At 39.8% G+C, this 14,409-nt stretch overlaps 2 protein-coding genes across 3 annotated transcripts; one reads left to right on the top strand and one right to left on the bottom strand.

Annotated features, from left to right (window-relative positions):
- Positions 1-1,247: 1,247 nt before the first annotated feature.
- Positions 1,248-3,862, bottom strand: LOC147127485 (cyclic AMP-responsive element-binding protein 1-like). 2 transcript variants are annotated; one of them, XM_086021233.1, is made up of 4 exons: positions 3,841-3,862; positions 3,155-3,243; positions 2,263-2,392; positions 1,248-1,630 (listed from the first exon to the last, which is right to left on the bottom strand). In XM_086021233.1, exons 2-4 carry the CDS (start codon positions 3,183-3,185, stop codon positions 1,486-1,488), a joined length of 306 nt encoding a protein of 101 aa, XP_085877359.1. In that variant the 5' UTR covers positions 3,186-3,243; positions 3,841-3,862; the 3' UTR covers positions 1,248-1,485. The 2 variants fall into 2 exon arrangements, with proteins under 2 accessions (XP_085877359.1, XP_085877358.1); XM_086021232.1 differs by lacking the exon at positions 3,841-3,862 and adding an exon at positions 2,857-2,924 and having other exon boundaries at positions 3,155-3,239.
- Positions 3,863-5,403: 1,541 nt separating this feature from the next.
- cul2 (cullin 2) lies at positions 5,404-13,269 on the top strand. The gene is made up of 21 exons (XM_086021523.1): positions 5,404-5,641; positions 7,128-7,260; positions 7,456-7,558; positions 7,637-7,731; positions 7,910-8,015; positions 8,113-8,195; positions 8,284-8,380; positions 8,727-8,837; positions 9,167-9,329; positions 9,409-9,533; positions 9,747-9,854; positions 9,948-10,007; positions 10,107-10,235; positions 10,384-10,470; positions 10,564-10,716; positions 10,808-10,885; positions 10,956-11,022; positions 11,421-11,623; positions 11,808-11,909; positions 12,351-12,467; positions 12,558-13,269. The coding sequence occupies exons 2-21, from the start codon at positions 7,142-7,144 to the stop codon at positions 12,687-12,689; spliced, it is 2,238 nt and encodes a 745-aa protein (XP_085877649.1). The 5' UTR covers positions 5,404-5,641; positions 7,128-7,141; the 3' UTR covers positions 12,690-13,269.
- The last annotated feature ends 1,140 nt before the right edge of the window (positions 13,270-14,409 follow it).

The raw sequence follows: 14,409 nt of genomic DNA, 5'->3' as shown, positions 1-14,409 counted from the left end.
ATCCAGAAAACCCAAATATTACATCTACTGTACATTTCATGACATGGTTCTTATAGACACTGATTAAATATTTAATTATTATTAATTATAAAATCATTATTGTTATAATTATTATTTCTGTTTTAAATTTCCATTATCTTCGCAGTTACAGTATTACATACAGCTGTTTGAATGAGTGTTTCTCATTCTAACGTTGGAAAAAAATACCAATGTCGGTTTGGTGCCTATCCATTGTATATTCTAAACTTATAAGGAGTAAACACTTCTAATCATCATACTAAAAGTGACATTGTTTTTATGCCAATCAGTTCCCCAAATATATCAGTGCGTTCCGTGTGTGTGCGTGTGTGTGTGGGGGGGGGGGGGTTGTTGTGCGTGCGTGAATACGTGACTGAGAAGTATTCATTTTGTGTACTTTGGAGTGTATCAGTTTATAAGTACAGTATAACGGACACATTCAACATGGCGGACGCGCTAACGTAGGCAAACATCGGGTCATTCCCAGGCGAGCTCTGGGTCCAACTACAGTACTGTAATCCCTTGCATTGACATTTCCGTTTCGACTGTTCTTCCCTATTGTCAACCATAGCCTGTTTATGAAGCAGCGCTACCCTCTGGTCAGGAGTGTTAACCCTTAATGTTTACCCTCACTGTCTTGTAAAGTTTCAACCTTACCTTAAATGATTATGTCCTTAATAAAATTATACTTTATACATTTGCCTAACATGGATAACATTGATGTAGTTTTAAGTTTATGGGGAAATGTAGTGAAACATTGTTTATAAAGTTTTTTATTTCTATATTTATTTTTATTTTTATTTCGTAATCAAAAACATATATAAATATCAGGCATCACTTTTTGTGTGTGCAAATGCAGGTCTCATGGGGCATTGATTCTAAAAATGTATTTGGTGTCAGCAGAATGGAGTATTTTAATCAAGCATAGACATTTGAAAAATGACATAAATTAATATTTGATATTCAAATACACTGTGTCCATATAGCATTTGCATATAGCCATGAGTGCCCTGTAAAATTTGAGCTTACTCGCTTGTTAGATATTTGAGTTTGCTAATAGTTAACAAAATATCAAAACCACTTTTTTTTTCTCAACAAACCAACAACTGGTGTTTAAATACCGCAGGAGATAAGCAGGGCAATGAATAAGAAGACTATTAGTGCTGCAAAATGAACCCATGATGCTGCTGCTCTTAGGCCTGGTGACCTCAATTATACTGGATGTTTGGTTTTAAAAAAAAAAAAAAGACATCTGAATAAGCTCCATTGAATAATGATCTTGAAGATTGACTTGAACTAGCATGCTGTGTTTGCTGAAAGGTGCGTGAGAGAAACACTGAAATTATGTGAAACACTGAAAAAATGTGTAACAGCAGTGATTTGGGGGCTTGTTTGGCACGAGTGTTTTACAGTGGGTATTGCGGCTGTTTGTCCTTTCTCTTTTTTCCATCTTCCAAATGAAAAAGATCACTCCGCTTTGTGCCGGTAGATGTCTTTCATGGCTCTAAGCTCCTCGATCAGAGTCTTGTTTTGATTTTCAAGCACCAACACACGATTTTCTAGGCATTTAACATATTCTTTCTTCTTTCGTCGACACTCCCGGGCAGCTTCCCTGCAAGAGTCGCACAAAGACAACAGATAATTCATTCAAGCCATTAATCAGGGTTACGCCAGAACCAGAGGCAATACAATGCTTTCTTACAGTTACATGAGTTAAGAATAACACTTTGCTTGCAATAAAGTTGAAGTCAACCCCCCAAAATGATTTTCAATAATATGTTCTATGCACCTTCACTATTCTAAACACGTCATTCTGATTAATATTGCGTTTGTTGAATAAGAGTTAATCCACCCATTTTTAACCCTCTCTGGCCATTTTGTCACTTGTGTCGACTGAAAATCACATCACAACTGCTCAAGGCTCCGGTAACAACCAATCACGGCTCACCTGTTTTCTGAAGCTGAGCCGTGATTGGTCGTTACCTGAGCACCTTAGCTGCTCTGATGTCATTTTCTGTCGACAGCAGAGATGGGGAAAACGGCTGGATTTTACTGCTTAAGTCATATTCCACAAACACAATATTAATCCGAATGTTGTGTTTATACAAGTCGGCCTGCATAGAACATATTCTTGTAAAGAAAATGTTGGGGTTGACTTCCACTTTAAGTCTGGAATAGAGAGAAACTTTTGATACTTTTTGCACTACTACTGTTCTAACAGGGTGCTTAGCATCAGATTAATACCTATTCTTCATCAAGCGCTGTTCCCTCTTCTGTGACACATCCTCGAAAGGCTTCTGGGGGATGTGACTGCTGGTCTCTGCCACAGCCAGCGACAGAATGGAGCTGGTACCAGTGAGCTCACCTGTGGAGCCTGCATAAACAGAACAAGTGTGGACTTTACCCGCCAGGCTAACCCCATGCAAGATGATGGAGGACATGCTCAGCAGCATGCAGGAGGTCTCAGGGAGAGATTAGAATCACAAAGCCGTGAAGCAGACGCGCCACACCCTCGCCCACCCTGCTGTTTCGTTTCTTGAACCCCACACTTTGTTTTGTTTTTCTGTTGCATCTCTAAAAAAAGTAGAACCCTACATCAAGTCTCAGTCAGCATCATGAGTGGAGTTCACCTTGGGATAGGGCCCTTGTATCAATGTACATTTCCTTCTATTCATTGTTTCCATGGCAGAACTATTTCGCACATCACATGCAATACATGGGTGATTAATTCCGATATACGCTGGTATTCAAAAGGAACTCAAAAGAATCACACCAAGGCTGGCTACTGACGTCAGTCTACATCTTACTCGCTGCATTGCATACTGTGGAGACCTTTACCAGGAACAGCGGTGACGTCAGCGACTGCTGCTATTTGCTTTGCGTGGGCAGAGCAGTGAAGCATTTCACTGAGGGAGAGAGAGAGTGTAAAAAGCCGACTGTCAAAATGCAAGCCTAATTGTGGGAAATATTAATTGTATTGTAAAATATATTACAATACAGTATTTTAAGGTGCATGTATTGTTGTTTGTTCTTGTTTTCCAAGTTTCACTTGCTAAAACACTGCTAAAACTCAAGTATTGGATGAACAAAAAAAAGGCTACTGTTTTAGTGCAGTAGAATAATTAAAGAAACATACCTGTTTCTGTTTCATCCCCAGTTACAGCCATACTTTTCTCCTCCCAGGATTTTCAAGAGAGTGCGTCTCTTCCCGCGTCTTCACTCTGACTAAAATATTACCACAGTCAGCGGCAGCGCCAGGGTTGTGGAACTTACAATTAGGGGCATTGACATCATTATGACATCACTGGACTCCAATGTCGACAGCACTGCTCACTTCGAGTGAGTCAGGAGCTCTGCTGTTTGTCTGTGGGGATTTTTTTTTTTTTTTTGTCATGGTTTGTTCACAACTCTAATCTTTAGCACTTCATTAAACACACAACACACTCATTTACACTTTATTTTCAGGTAGCAAGATGGAACAGTGGTTGGCACATCTGCCTCACAGTCGACTCAGGCCCTCATGCATGGAGTGTGCATATTCTCTCCTGGTGTTACAGCTTCCTCCCTCATTCCATATTAGGTTTGTTGAACACACTAAATTGCCCATAGATGTGAATGTGAGTGTGAATTATGCTCCATCTTAATGTGTATGTATGTAAATAAAACACTAAGATGGAATAGTTACAAGCTTTGAAAAATTTAAAAAAGCAGCCTAAAATGAAACAGAACTTATAACGGTATACCCATGGTTACAAGGTTAAGAGAAAAGTCTATTAATTCTTACTATGCTAGCTTTCTGTTTAGCAGATCGATAATACTTACCTGCTGGGAGACACCTCTCACCGCACTGTCTCACCATAGCCATATAGCTGTAGAGGAGTCCAATTGTAATCAGCTCTTCTTACAACAGTCTTACTACAGATAATCAGTGGAATTTTGTTTATCCGTAGGGTAAGCTGTGGAGGAAAAACATGACATTCTCGAAAAAAGAGAGAGAGACTGCAATTTTGGAATCAGTATGTCAATTTTAGTTTTAATCATTATAAAAATGTAATTCAACTGATTTTTTTTTTCAAATTCCCCAGTGTTATGGAGAGTGGCTATTATTGCAACAATGTTGTAATTTATTGCATACAAGTACCAGCAGCCATAAAACGATTTGCACATCAGGGTATGTTGTACTACATACTTCACATCTGTTTTGCATGAAAGTGAGCAACTTCTTGCAGCATGTGAAAAGGCACAGTATTCCAGCCAGGATGATTTGACAGCATTACACAACCCCAAGAAACGTTTTTTAACCCACATTTTCAATGGGCTGGCCACACTATAACTTCACAATTTTGTTGGTCTGGACCCATGATTCTGCTTGCTTCTGGTGTGTTTGAGGTTTTCTTTTTTTTTTTTTTTTGTCTTTTGTTTTTTGAAAAACATTTTAAGGGGATTTCCTCACCGGAATAAGACAAATTAGGAAACAATAAAAACTAGTAGTGAGTGATTGATTTTGTGAGTCATGACTGGACTGCTAAATGATTTTGAACACAACTGTACATCCAAATTCATAATTAAGTCAAATGTCTCCCTCTGCTGTCGTCATGTGGGAAACCATCAACCCCAACATGTTAAGTGTTGCAATATGTTTTGCCTAATAAGTGTAGAAACCAAATCTGTAGAATTTAACACCATCCGTCGTCGTACGTCTTACCTCAGAGACATTCAAGACAGTATGACCTGTAATTTTCTTGTATAATATGAAATAATCTGAAACTGCTGTTTCACAAAAACAATAGCTGCTCTAGATGGCTTTTGGGGACCACTGGAAGAAACACCCGTGTCTTGAAAAGTACAGACAAATTAGAAGACAGGTTGTTTTTGGGACGTATGAGACAAATAATTACTACATACAATGTGACACACTTCCATTCAGTTTCCATCAGACTCTGAATGCTGCTATTTGTGTACTGGCAAAAAATGGGCGAAAAATCTTTGAGTTGATCAGATCCCTTTTCACTTTAATTTTTTCTTTAATTTCTAACGATTTTCCCATGTTTTTATGTGTGTTATTGTTACTTTTTTTTTTAATAAAGAGACTGGTCAATAATAATGTGGGGTAAAATTCCCTTTGCTCAAAATTATACCAATAATGGTCCATCTCCATGATCGTGGTCTCGTATTAATTTTATGTAATTGAGTTGATTAAAAATTACGTTTGATGAACATTTTTTTCATAGGTATTTTCATGTTTTTTGGTGGAAAAGTGGAGGCGAACATCCCGACAAGCGACTCTTCCTACTCAATTCCTATGAGCTTTCCGTAGTTCTGGGCGGTACCACAAATGTAAGTTTTCGCTCTCGTTTTAAACCGAATTTATTTGGCCTCTCTGAATGCTTATTTGTAATCATGTGGGACACTAGTGGTTGTTTAAAAAAAGATTCCAAACTCAGGCTTCACTACTGTACTAAACTACTGTAAAAACTACTGTTGGAGGGTAATTTATGGAACCTTACATTGCCCCCCTTTCAAACAATGGTATAATCCAAGAGGTAGGGAAGAACAGTGAGACACATCAAGCCTGTGACAGCGTAGAAACTAGAGTTTTCTAGCAAGGATTTACTGTACAGTGGTAGGTACAATCCAGACGTTTATCCTTGAACATGGTTGGTGTAGTTTCAGCAGCATGTTTACAGAGCTGTCAGTGCCAAACGAGGGACATCGCAAAGTAGATGAGCATTTGCTCGCGATAGCTGCGCTACTGCCTGTAGTTTCCTGCTAGGTAACAAGCTGCTAGCTGGTGCCTTACAGTGCAAATGAGCAAAGACAAGTAGCATGCTCGAGAGATGCTAGTTAGCCCGATCGCTAGCCGTCCTATTTTGGGACTGACATTCCGGTAGCTGGCAACTTTCGCTTGGCTGCCCTCTTTATGAAAAAGTCAATGCATTTAATGTCACACGTCATGTTGTACAAACGTTAATAAACAACGGCCGTTAAGAAGTAGCTCGTAGCAAGCCAGTGGCTGACGTTTTTGTGTGATATTCATTTATTACACAATTTTACACCAAGAGTGGTTAGAGTGCAACATCACGTTTCATTCTGCTGTTTCTGTTGCATGCATTGCACGACACAGAAACTAATTCACATGCATGCAAAATAAGAGTGACGACCAGTTCAACGCTTTTGTGCACCTGACCGGGATGAGAGTTAGGTGCCTTGCGCAAGGGCACATTGACATGGCTCAGGAAGGACACTAGCATCTTTCCAGGAACCAATCCCAATGTTATGTTTCAATTCAGAAAATAGAATCGATCCGTTGACCCATCCAGGATTCAAAGGATTTAAAGACTTCATAGGCATCATTGTGAAATGCATGCATAGCTGGGTTTTTTCTTCTCCTGAGGATAAATAGTGGAAGATAATTTATGCAAGATAGTTGTACAATGTTAAGCAAACACAACACATCTTCAATCCTAAAAGTGGAATTCTGTTTTTGTATGTTTTTTTGTGTATTTTATATGCGCATAGTAGTAGAACTAATTCATACAAGAAGACGACATGAGAGTGAGATGCTGAGTGAAGGATGCCTCTGAACAGCTGGCACTAGGATGAGTGCTTTACTCACGGGTACATCAGTGATGCTGAGGATGCATCGACCAAATCCATTTGCTATCATTTGGTCTGCTTTGGCATTCAAACCCAAGTATAGGAACATAGAATGGCCATTTGTTTCAAGTAGTTTGATTGACTATGTGCAAAATTGAGCAATGAATTGCACACACCTGCTTTTTTTACTTTGCAAAACAATTCTCTACATTTATGCCCATTTTCTGACAGGCTACGGACCAAACCAGTAACTGAATCTTAATCAGATTCATTGATTAATCAACAAAGTAATTGCCACATTAAACCATTTTAAAATAATAGTGCCCTTATTTCTGGGTAGGATTCTGTCAAAACTGAACATGGAAACAAGTCTGTAGCTCAAACTGCATCTTGAGGAATGTCTTGATACATATTGCAGACAGAGTTCAAACATCCAAAACTAACAGTGTTGCAATGCTTGTGTATTTTTGTCTGGCATTGGGTTGAATTATTTTTGTTTCCGTTTTTATCAGGAAAAGGCTGCACAATGTCCTTGAAGCCACGGGTGGTGGATTTCGACGAGACATGGAACAAGTTACTAACGACAATCAAGGCTGTTGTGATGCTCGACTATGTGGAGAGAGCAACGTGGAATGACCGATTCTCGTATCCTGATTGAAATATTTTTTTAAATTTAAATCTTAGTAAGTGATGAATGTTTTTATTGAGTCATTTAGCAAAAGCTATTTGAAAAACACATTTTTACATCTTTTACTTTTTTTTTGGGGGGGGCGGTAAAGTATTTCTGTGTCAGTATCATTTGACATATCGAAGCATATATTTCCTAAACTGTGACCCCAGTGATATATATGCCTTGTGTGTTGCATACCCTGAGCCTTTAGGTGAGAGATTATACACTGAAACAAAGGTTTTCCTAGAAAATCATGTTCGGAATTTGTACAAGGTAAGCACAACTCCAAATCTGAAGTGTTACTACATGCGGCTTTTCCAAATATTTGTCCTGCCTGTGCTTGCATCGCAGAAAGTCTTGGAATCGGAAGAGAAGGTTTTAGTGATGTACCACAGATACTGGGATGAATACAGCAAAGGGGCTGACTACATGGACTGCTTGTACAGGTAACACTGTTGTCGTACGTTGACCACCATCTTACTTACCATGTAGTTTAAAAGTCTCACTCCATTAATGTCTCACATATACAGCGTTGATGTCAATATAATGTAGTTGGCTGATATGTTCTATTCATTTAATTTCCAAGTTCTGTTACGTTAAAACAGAAACCTTTGCCCTCTCCAGGTATCTCAACACACAGTTCATTAAGAAGAACAAACTGACCGAGGCGGACCTGCAGTACGGCTACGGGGGAGTGGACATGAATGAGCCGCTAATGGAGATCGGCGAGGTATTGACTGATACGGCATACAAGCTGCAATAAGTTTTCAACGCAAGTTCGGTCTCATCGATGCTCCAATGGTAAACGGTTTTTAATTTGACTCTAGTTGGCGCTGGATATGTGGAGGAAGCTAATGATTGAGCCTCTTCAATCCATTCTGATCCGGATGTTGCTGAATGAAATCAAAAAGTAATACTTCTCACATCGATCTCAGCCACTGGAAATGCAGATCAGGTGTTGTCAAAATCAGAGCAAAATTCCTCCTTTGTCCCTACAGTGACCGTTGTGGTGAGAACCCCAACCAGAAAGTGATCCACGGGGTAATCAACTCCTTTGTTCACGTGGAGCAGTACAAGAAGAAGTTTCCACTCAAGGTGAGAATGTGAGATCAATTTTCACTTTTCAAACTTGTGTTGATACCATTGTGCCACATCGTCTTTGGTATTCAATCATGCCCCTGATTCATTGAATTATTTTGTATTATTATTATTATTATTATTATTGGACAGCATGTTGGGGTTTGCATGTTTTCCCCTGTGCTTGCGTAGGCTTTTCGATGTACTTCGGCTTCCTCCCACATTCCAAAATAATGCGTTTTCGATCAACTGAAAACTTTAAATTGCCTGTCGTGGTGAATGTCAGCAGACAGTAAATGGTCACACTCATACGGGCCAGTGATTGTGTTTGTATGCCTAAATCCCTTCTGTCATTGTGTTGCAGTTTTATCAGGAAATCTTCGAAGGGGAGTTTGTGACAAAAACGGGAGAATATTACAAACAGGAAGCCTCAAATTTACTCCAAGAATCCAACTGCTCACAGTATATGGAGAAGGTAGGCACCCGCCGTCGATACAAGTAATGGAATGCTTTGTCAGTTCTTGTGTGAGTCACTTGTCCCGGTTAGCCTTAACCATGTTTCTATTTTTTGCATCTACTATCCAATTTATCGTGATCTCTGTGTTTTGTAAAATTCATGTTAGTCTGATGTCACAAGTGAGTTAATATAACAGTAAAGAGGTAGCGACAAGTTCATTGTGCTCTGTTGTTTACACTGGTTCATACACATATACTGTTTTAGTGATGCCATATTGTGTTACTTTCTTCGTTACTGTATTACTTAGGCCCATTGCAAAAGACCCCGATTTGTCTCCCTTCCTCCAGGTTTTGGGGCGGTTGAAAGACGAAGAGATGCGTTGTCGGAAGTACCTGCATCCGAGCTCCTATGCCAAAGTCATCAATGAATGCCAACAGAGGATGGTAGCAGACCATCTGCAGTTCCTCCACGCAGAGTGTCAGAACATTATTCGGCAGGAGAAGCGAGACGGTTAGCTTTCCTCCTTGTTTTTATGATATGAATTTGTCAGAGCTGAGAGGAGAATAACTTACTGTTTGTTTTTCTCCAGACATGGCCAACATGTACACACTATTGCGAGCCGTGTCCAATGGTTTGCCGCACATGATCCAGGAGTTGCAGGTCCATATCAACAATGAGGGGATACGAGGCACCAGTAATCTATCTCTGGAAAACGTTAGTGACACAGCACTACTATATTGGTTACATTCTACAGCTGCTTGAACAACAAAAATATTGAAACAGAATCTGGACCCTACATTTGTGACTTAGTCCAAACCTAAATTCAAGTTTGTTCACTTTGTATATCCACTGCATGGAGGTAAAAAGGTGACTCTTCTGTTGGCATGTGGTTCTTGCGAAGACCTCCTTCTTTTTGCACTCTCCTAGATGCCGACCCTGTTTGTCGAGTCAGTGCTAGAAGTTCATAGTAAATTTGTTCAGCTCATTAACACAGTTCTGAATGGAGACCAGCACTTCATGAGTGCGCTCGATAAGGTAACAAACCCTAGAATTTGTGTCACTGTTAAACACCAAATCATTTTAAACACGCTGACGTATACTTTTTTGATATGTTTATTTTTGTCTTAGGCTTTGACGTCTGTAGTGAACTTCAGAGAGCCTAAGTCCATCTGTAAAGCCCCAGAGCTGGTCAGTGCACCACCCACACATAAATACTGTTTATGATATAAACCTTTGTAGTTCAGGTCTCGACTGGGTCACTTGTCCTCCTTTTGTGTGTCTGTGCAGCTGGCCAAATACTGTGACAATCTCCTGAAAAAATCTGCAAAGGGAATGACCGAAAATGAGGTGGAGGACAAGCTGACCAGCTTCATCACCGTTTTTAAGTACATAGATGACAAAGACATTTTTCAAAAGGTGAAAACAGCCTTGGTTGGAGTTTTACTATCTTTTCACCCTTTACAGTGTTTTTGACTTGAAGCCATTGAGCTCAGTGCTGTCATAAAAATAGAAATGTGTCTGTATTTAGTATCTTCAGAAGTCGTGTTTTCTCTTCTCTTTCCAGTTTTATGCCAGAATGCTAGCAAAGCGATTAATACATAGTTTATCTTTGTCAATGGACTCAGAAGAAGCCATGATCAACAAACTAAAGGTAAAATCTGATTCATAATGCGCTTGCTCGTCTTTGAATCTACTCCTTGATTAAGCACTCGCTCAGACCAAACTCTCATGGCTCCTCCCACAGCAAGCATGCGGCTATGAGTTCACGAGCAAACTTCACAGAATGTATACAGACATGAGTGTGAGTGCTGACCTCAACAACAAGTTTAACAATTTCATCAAGACAGAGGAGACTGTAGTGGACTTGGGTATCAGCTTCCAGATATACGTATTACAGGTGAGTAAGGCATGACATGCCAGATGCCTTGGTTTTAATGTCCACGAGCCTCTTCAAAACAAGTTTCTATTCCTAACACATGTGTTTGCAGGCTGGAGCGTGGCCACTCACGCACGTTCCATCTTCCACATTCGCCATCCCACAAGAACTGGAGAAGAGTGTCCAGATGGTAAAAAGTTACACTGGAGCTTTAAAAGAACATCGCTGTTAAATAATCCTGTTTTCCATTTTGCCTACAGTTTGAATTGTTCTATAATCAGCACTTCAGTGGGAGGAAACTGACTTGGCTACACTACCTCTGCACAGGTAACGTAAATGCACACATGAGGCGGGAAATTCTCAGGGCTTTAATCAAACTCGGACAGTACTTGAGACTTTTTGAGAATGTTCACTGGTTGCACTAAATACTGGAAAGAAAGTGAGACAGAGACAATAAGAGAAAGTTGGCTAATATGAAGTGTTTTTACCTCTTCTTGGGATTTGTTTTAGACTTTCTAGTGCACATTTGTGTAATTCAGTTTTATGTATACGTCACTCTTTAAGGACATGTTATGCATGTTTTTCACAAAAAATAGTGCCCAGGTATTTGTATGCAAGCACTTACAACGTCAATATTCTTGCTTTTTAAACAAACCAAATGCAAAGCAATCATAAATGTTGTTCGGTTCATGCCAGTGATCTGTGCACTGCTTCCCTCCCATCAGGCGAAGTGAAGATGAACTACTTGTCCAAGCCCTATGTTGCTATGGTGACCACCTATCAGATGGCCGTGCTCCTCGCGTTCAATAACAGTCAGACGGTGACATACAAGGAGATGCAGGATGGTACGCAAATGAACGAGAAGGAGCTACAGAAGACCATCAAGTCTCTTTTGGATGTGAAGATGCTCAACCACAACTCAGAAAAGGTGAGAAAGTCGAGCTTCCATGCAAACGCAGATTGTGATATGCTTTTGTCGTATCAAATGAACGCAAACGTGAATGTCAGTGTAAGTCTTTTCAAATAGCAATAAGTGCTATTGTTTTTTTGAAATAGTATAACAATTCAGACTGAACAATGACTAAACTAACAGCCGCACTTTCTGCCGACAGGAGGAGATTGACGCTGAATCCACGTTCTCGCTGAATATGTCCTTCGTCAGTAAAAGGACAAAGTTCAAGATCACGACGTCAATGCAGAAGGACACCCCACAGGTTAGACGCTCATCTAAAACCCGTAAAGGGGAACTCAACCCTCAAATTTTCTAAGCAGCCAGACCAGTCGAAACACGGCATCAACTAACGACCAATCATGGCTCCGCTTCAGAAAACAGGTGTGCCGTGATTGGCTGTTACTTAAGGCCTGAGCAACTGTGATGTCATTTTCAGTTGACAGAAAGTGACAAAATGGCCGCCCCCTGAGATGGCTAAAAACAGGGGGATTTTGCTACTTAACTCATATTCCACAAACGGAATATTAATGAATCATAATGTCGTGTTGTTTAGAACTAGTGAAGGCGCATAGAACATACTATTGCAAAGAATTTTTGGGGGTTGACTTCCCGTTTACCCATTGACGTTAACTGCTACTAGATAAGAGATGCAACTTTATAAAAAAAAAAAAAAAAAAAAAAATTCCATATCTGTGCTACGTAGGAGATGGAGCAGACTCGGAGTGCTGTAGATGAGGACCGCAAAATGTATTTACAAGCTGCTATAGTGAGAATCATGAAGGCCCGCAAGGTGCTCAGACACAATGCCCTCATACAAGAGGTGGGTTGGTTTACGTTGCCGCAGGAAAATTGCTCGCGGCAGTCCTGTGCAGTCTGTTTGTAACACAAGAATTATCGTCCTCACGCGCAGGTCATTAATCAATCCAAAGCCAGGTTCAACCCCAGTATCAGTATGATCAAGAAGTGCATAGAAGTGCTCATCGACAAGCAGTACATCGAGCGAAGCCAAACCTCTGCGGATGAGTACAGCTATATCGCTTAGCGATGGAATTGGAGAGCCACACAAAAAAACCCACCTGTGTGACTGTGGCAGATACAGGTTTTAAAACATAAAACAATAACAAAACAGACTCACGCATCCATTTTTTTGGGGGGGGAACTGTCGCCATCTGCTGGGAGACTAAACCAGGCTTGGAAAGCCAGACGACAGCTTCCCACTCCAGCCACCGTCTGATTTGAAGCTGTTTACAACATCACCAGTGCCACGTGCATCATGTGCGCGAAAAACGACTCAAAGAGAATGCTTATATACTGTAGTTATTGGTGAGGAAAAAGCAGGAGGGCATCTGAGGTGACTGAAAAAAAATAATGGATGAAAGAGTAAGTTGGGGCATCAGTGATGCATTGATTGCTACACATCTTAAAAACAGTCTCTTTTCTCACGTTTGCAGTTTTTGTTTGTGTGTGTTTTTTTAATGTCCTGGTTAGGAAGAATTATGTAATAAAGCTGTTATACTGACTATTGTATTTACTTTCAGATGTAAAAACAAAAAAAAAAAAGACAAACATGACCTTACTGCTTGTCAAATAAATAAAATGAATTCCCAAGGCTTTTATTTAAACTTTTGGTCAATGGGTTGTTACTTCAGTACTACATGTTTTTATAATCACTCACTACTTTATATAGGAGCTTGTCCAACTCAGCTTTTATCGTAGCAGAGCTACAAGCCGCGTCGTTAAAGAAAATGTGATAGTATTCGATTAATGAATACTATAATATTCACTACTTAAAGCTACAATGTGTAGAATGTTTTGATCTTTCAATGATCATTTAAAAAACCCACTATTCATTTCAATATGCAAAAAATATATGCTCTATCACATCAACGTAATTATTTTTATATAACTGTAGGTGAAGTAATTAATTATATTACATAGGGCGCGCCTCCCCTACAGGAGGCTGCCATTATTTCGCTGCCATCTTTGTGCTACGGATACTCGAAGGAGACAAACTTAGCGAACGTAGTTCGTAAGCATCATGACTTCTGCATGTATAAGAAATGCAATGCGCTTACTTCATGACTGGATGGAATACTTGAAGTCGTTGAAGTCCTAAACTCTGAAGCTACACATCTACTCAAACATTTAAATGAAGAAGTGGATTTTATAACTTATCTCTCAGAGAAATGTTGTGTAATATTTTTTAGCTCCAGCAGGTGCCAGTGTATTTTTTTTATTTTTTATGATGTGCTGTCAAACTTGAGAATACAGGATGGTGATCAAGAAGGGAGACACTTTTTTAACACTGTACAATAAATACAGATTAGGTACTTTTCCTCACTAAAGTCACAAGGTGAGATGGAGCATACACACACACACGCAAATGCACCCGTACACAAAGGGGGGATTGGATGTTAACTAAAAATCAATGGAACAAACCGGTTGCGGCACTCACCTGAATCAGTTTTACTTCCTATGGGAGTACTGTGGGGTAATCCCAAAAAGGTGCTGTCTAGACATGCCCCATATTAAAAGCAGCCTAAATTAGCTGCAACGTATTTTAAGTAGGCAATAGGATTTTACTGACTTTAGAATTATCAAAGCCACTACCCAGCTTGTCCTGATCTAAATTCTTGTTCCCATCATGTAAGTCTAAAACTCAGTGCTGTGTGCATGGAAAAGCAATCAGATTGATTTTCCAGAAACATTTGAGTACCGGTACTAGGTTTATGCACAGTCTGGGTCTGATCTTGCCCTTGATG

Source organism: Filicampus tigris, chromosome 21, assembly GCF_054856515.1.
Source record: "Filicampus tigris isolate MCC_2025a chromosome 21, RoL_Ftig_1.0, whole genome shotgun sequence".
NCBI classification, from domain to species: Eukaryota; Metazoa; Chordata; class Actinopteri; order Syngnathiformes; family Syngnathidae; genus Filicampus; species Filicampus tigris.
This window is presented reverse-complemented; position numbering and strand designations above follow the sequence as displayed.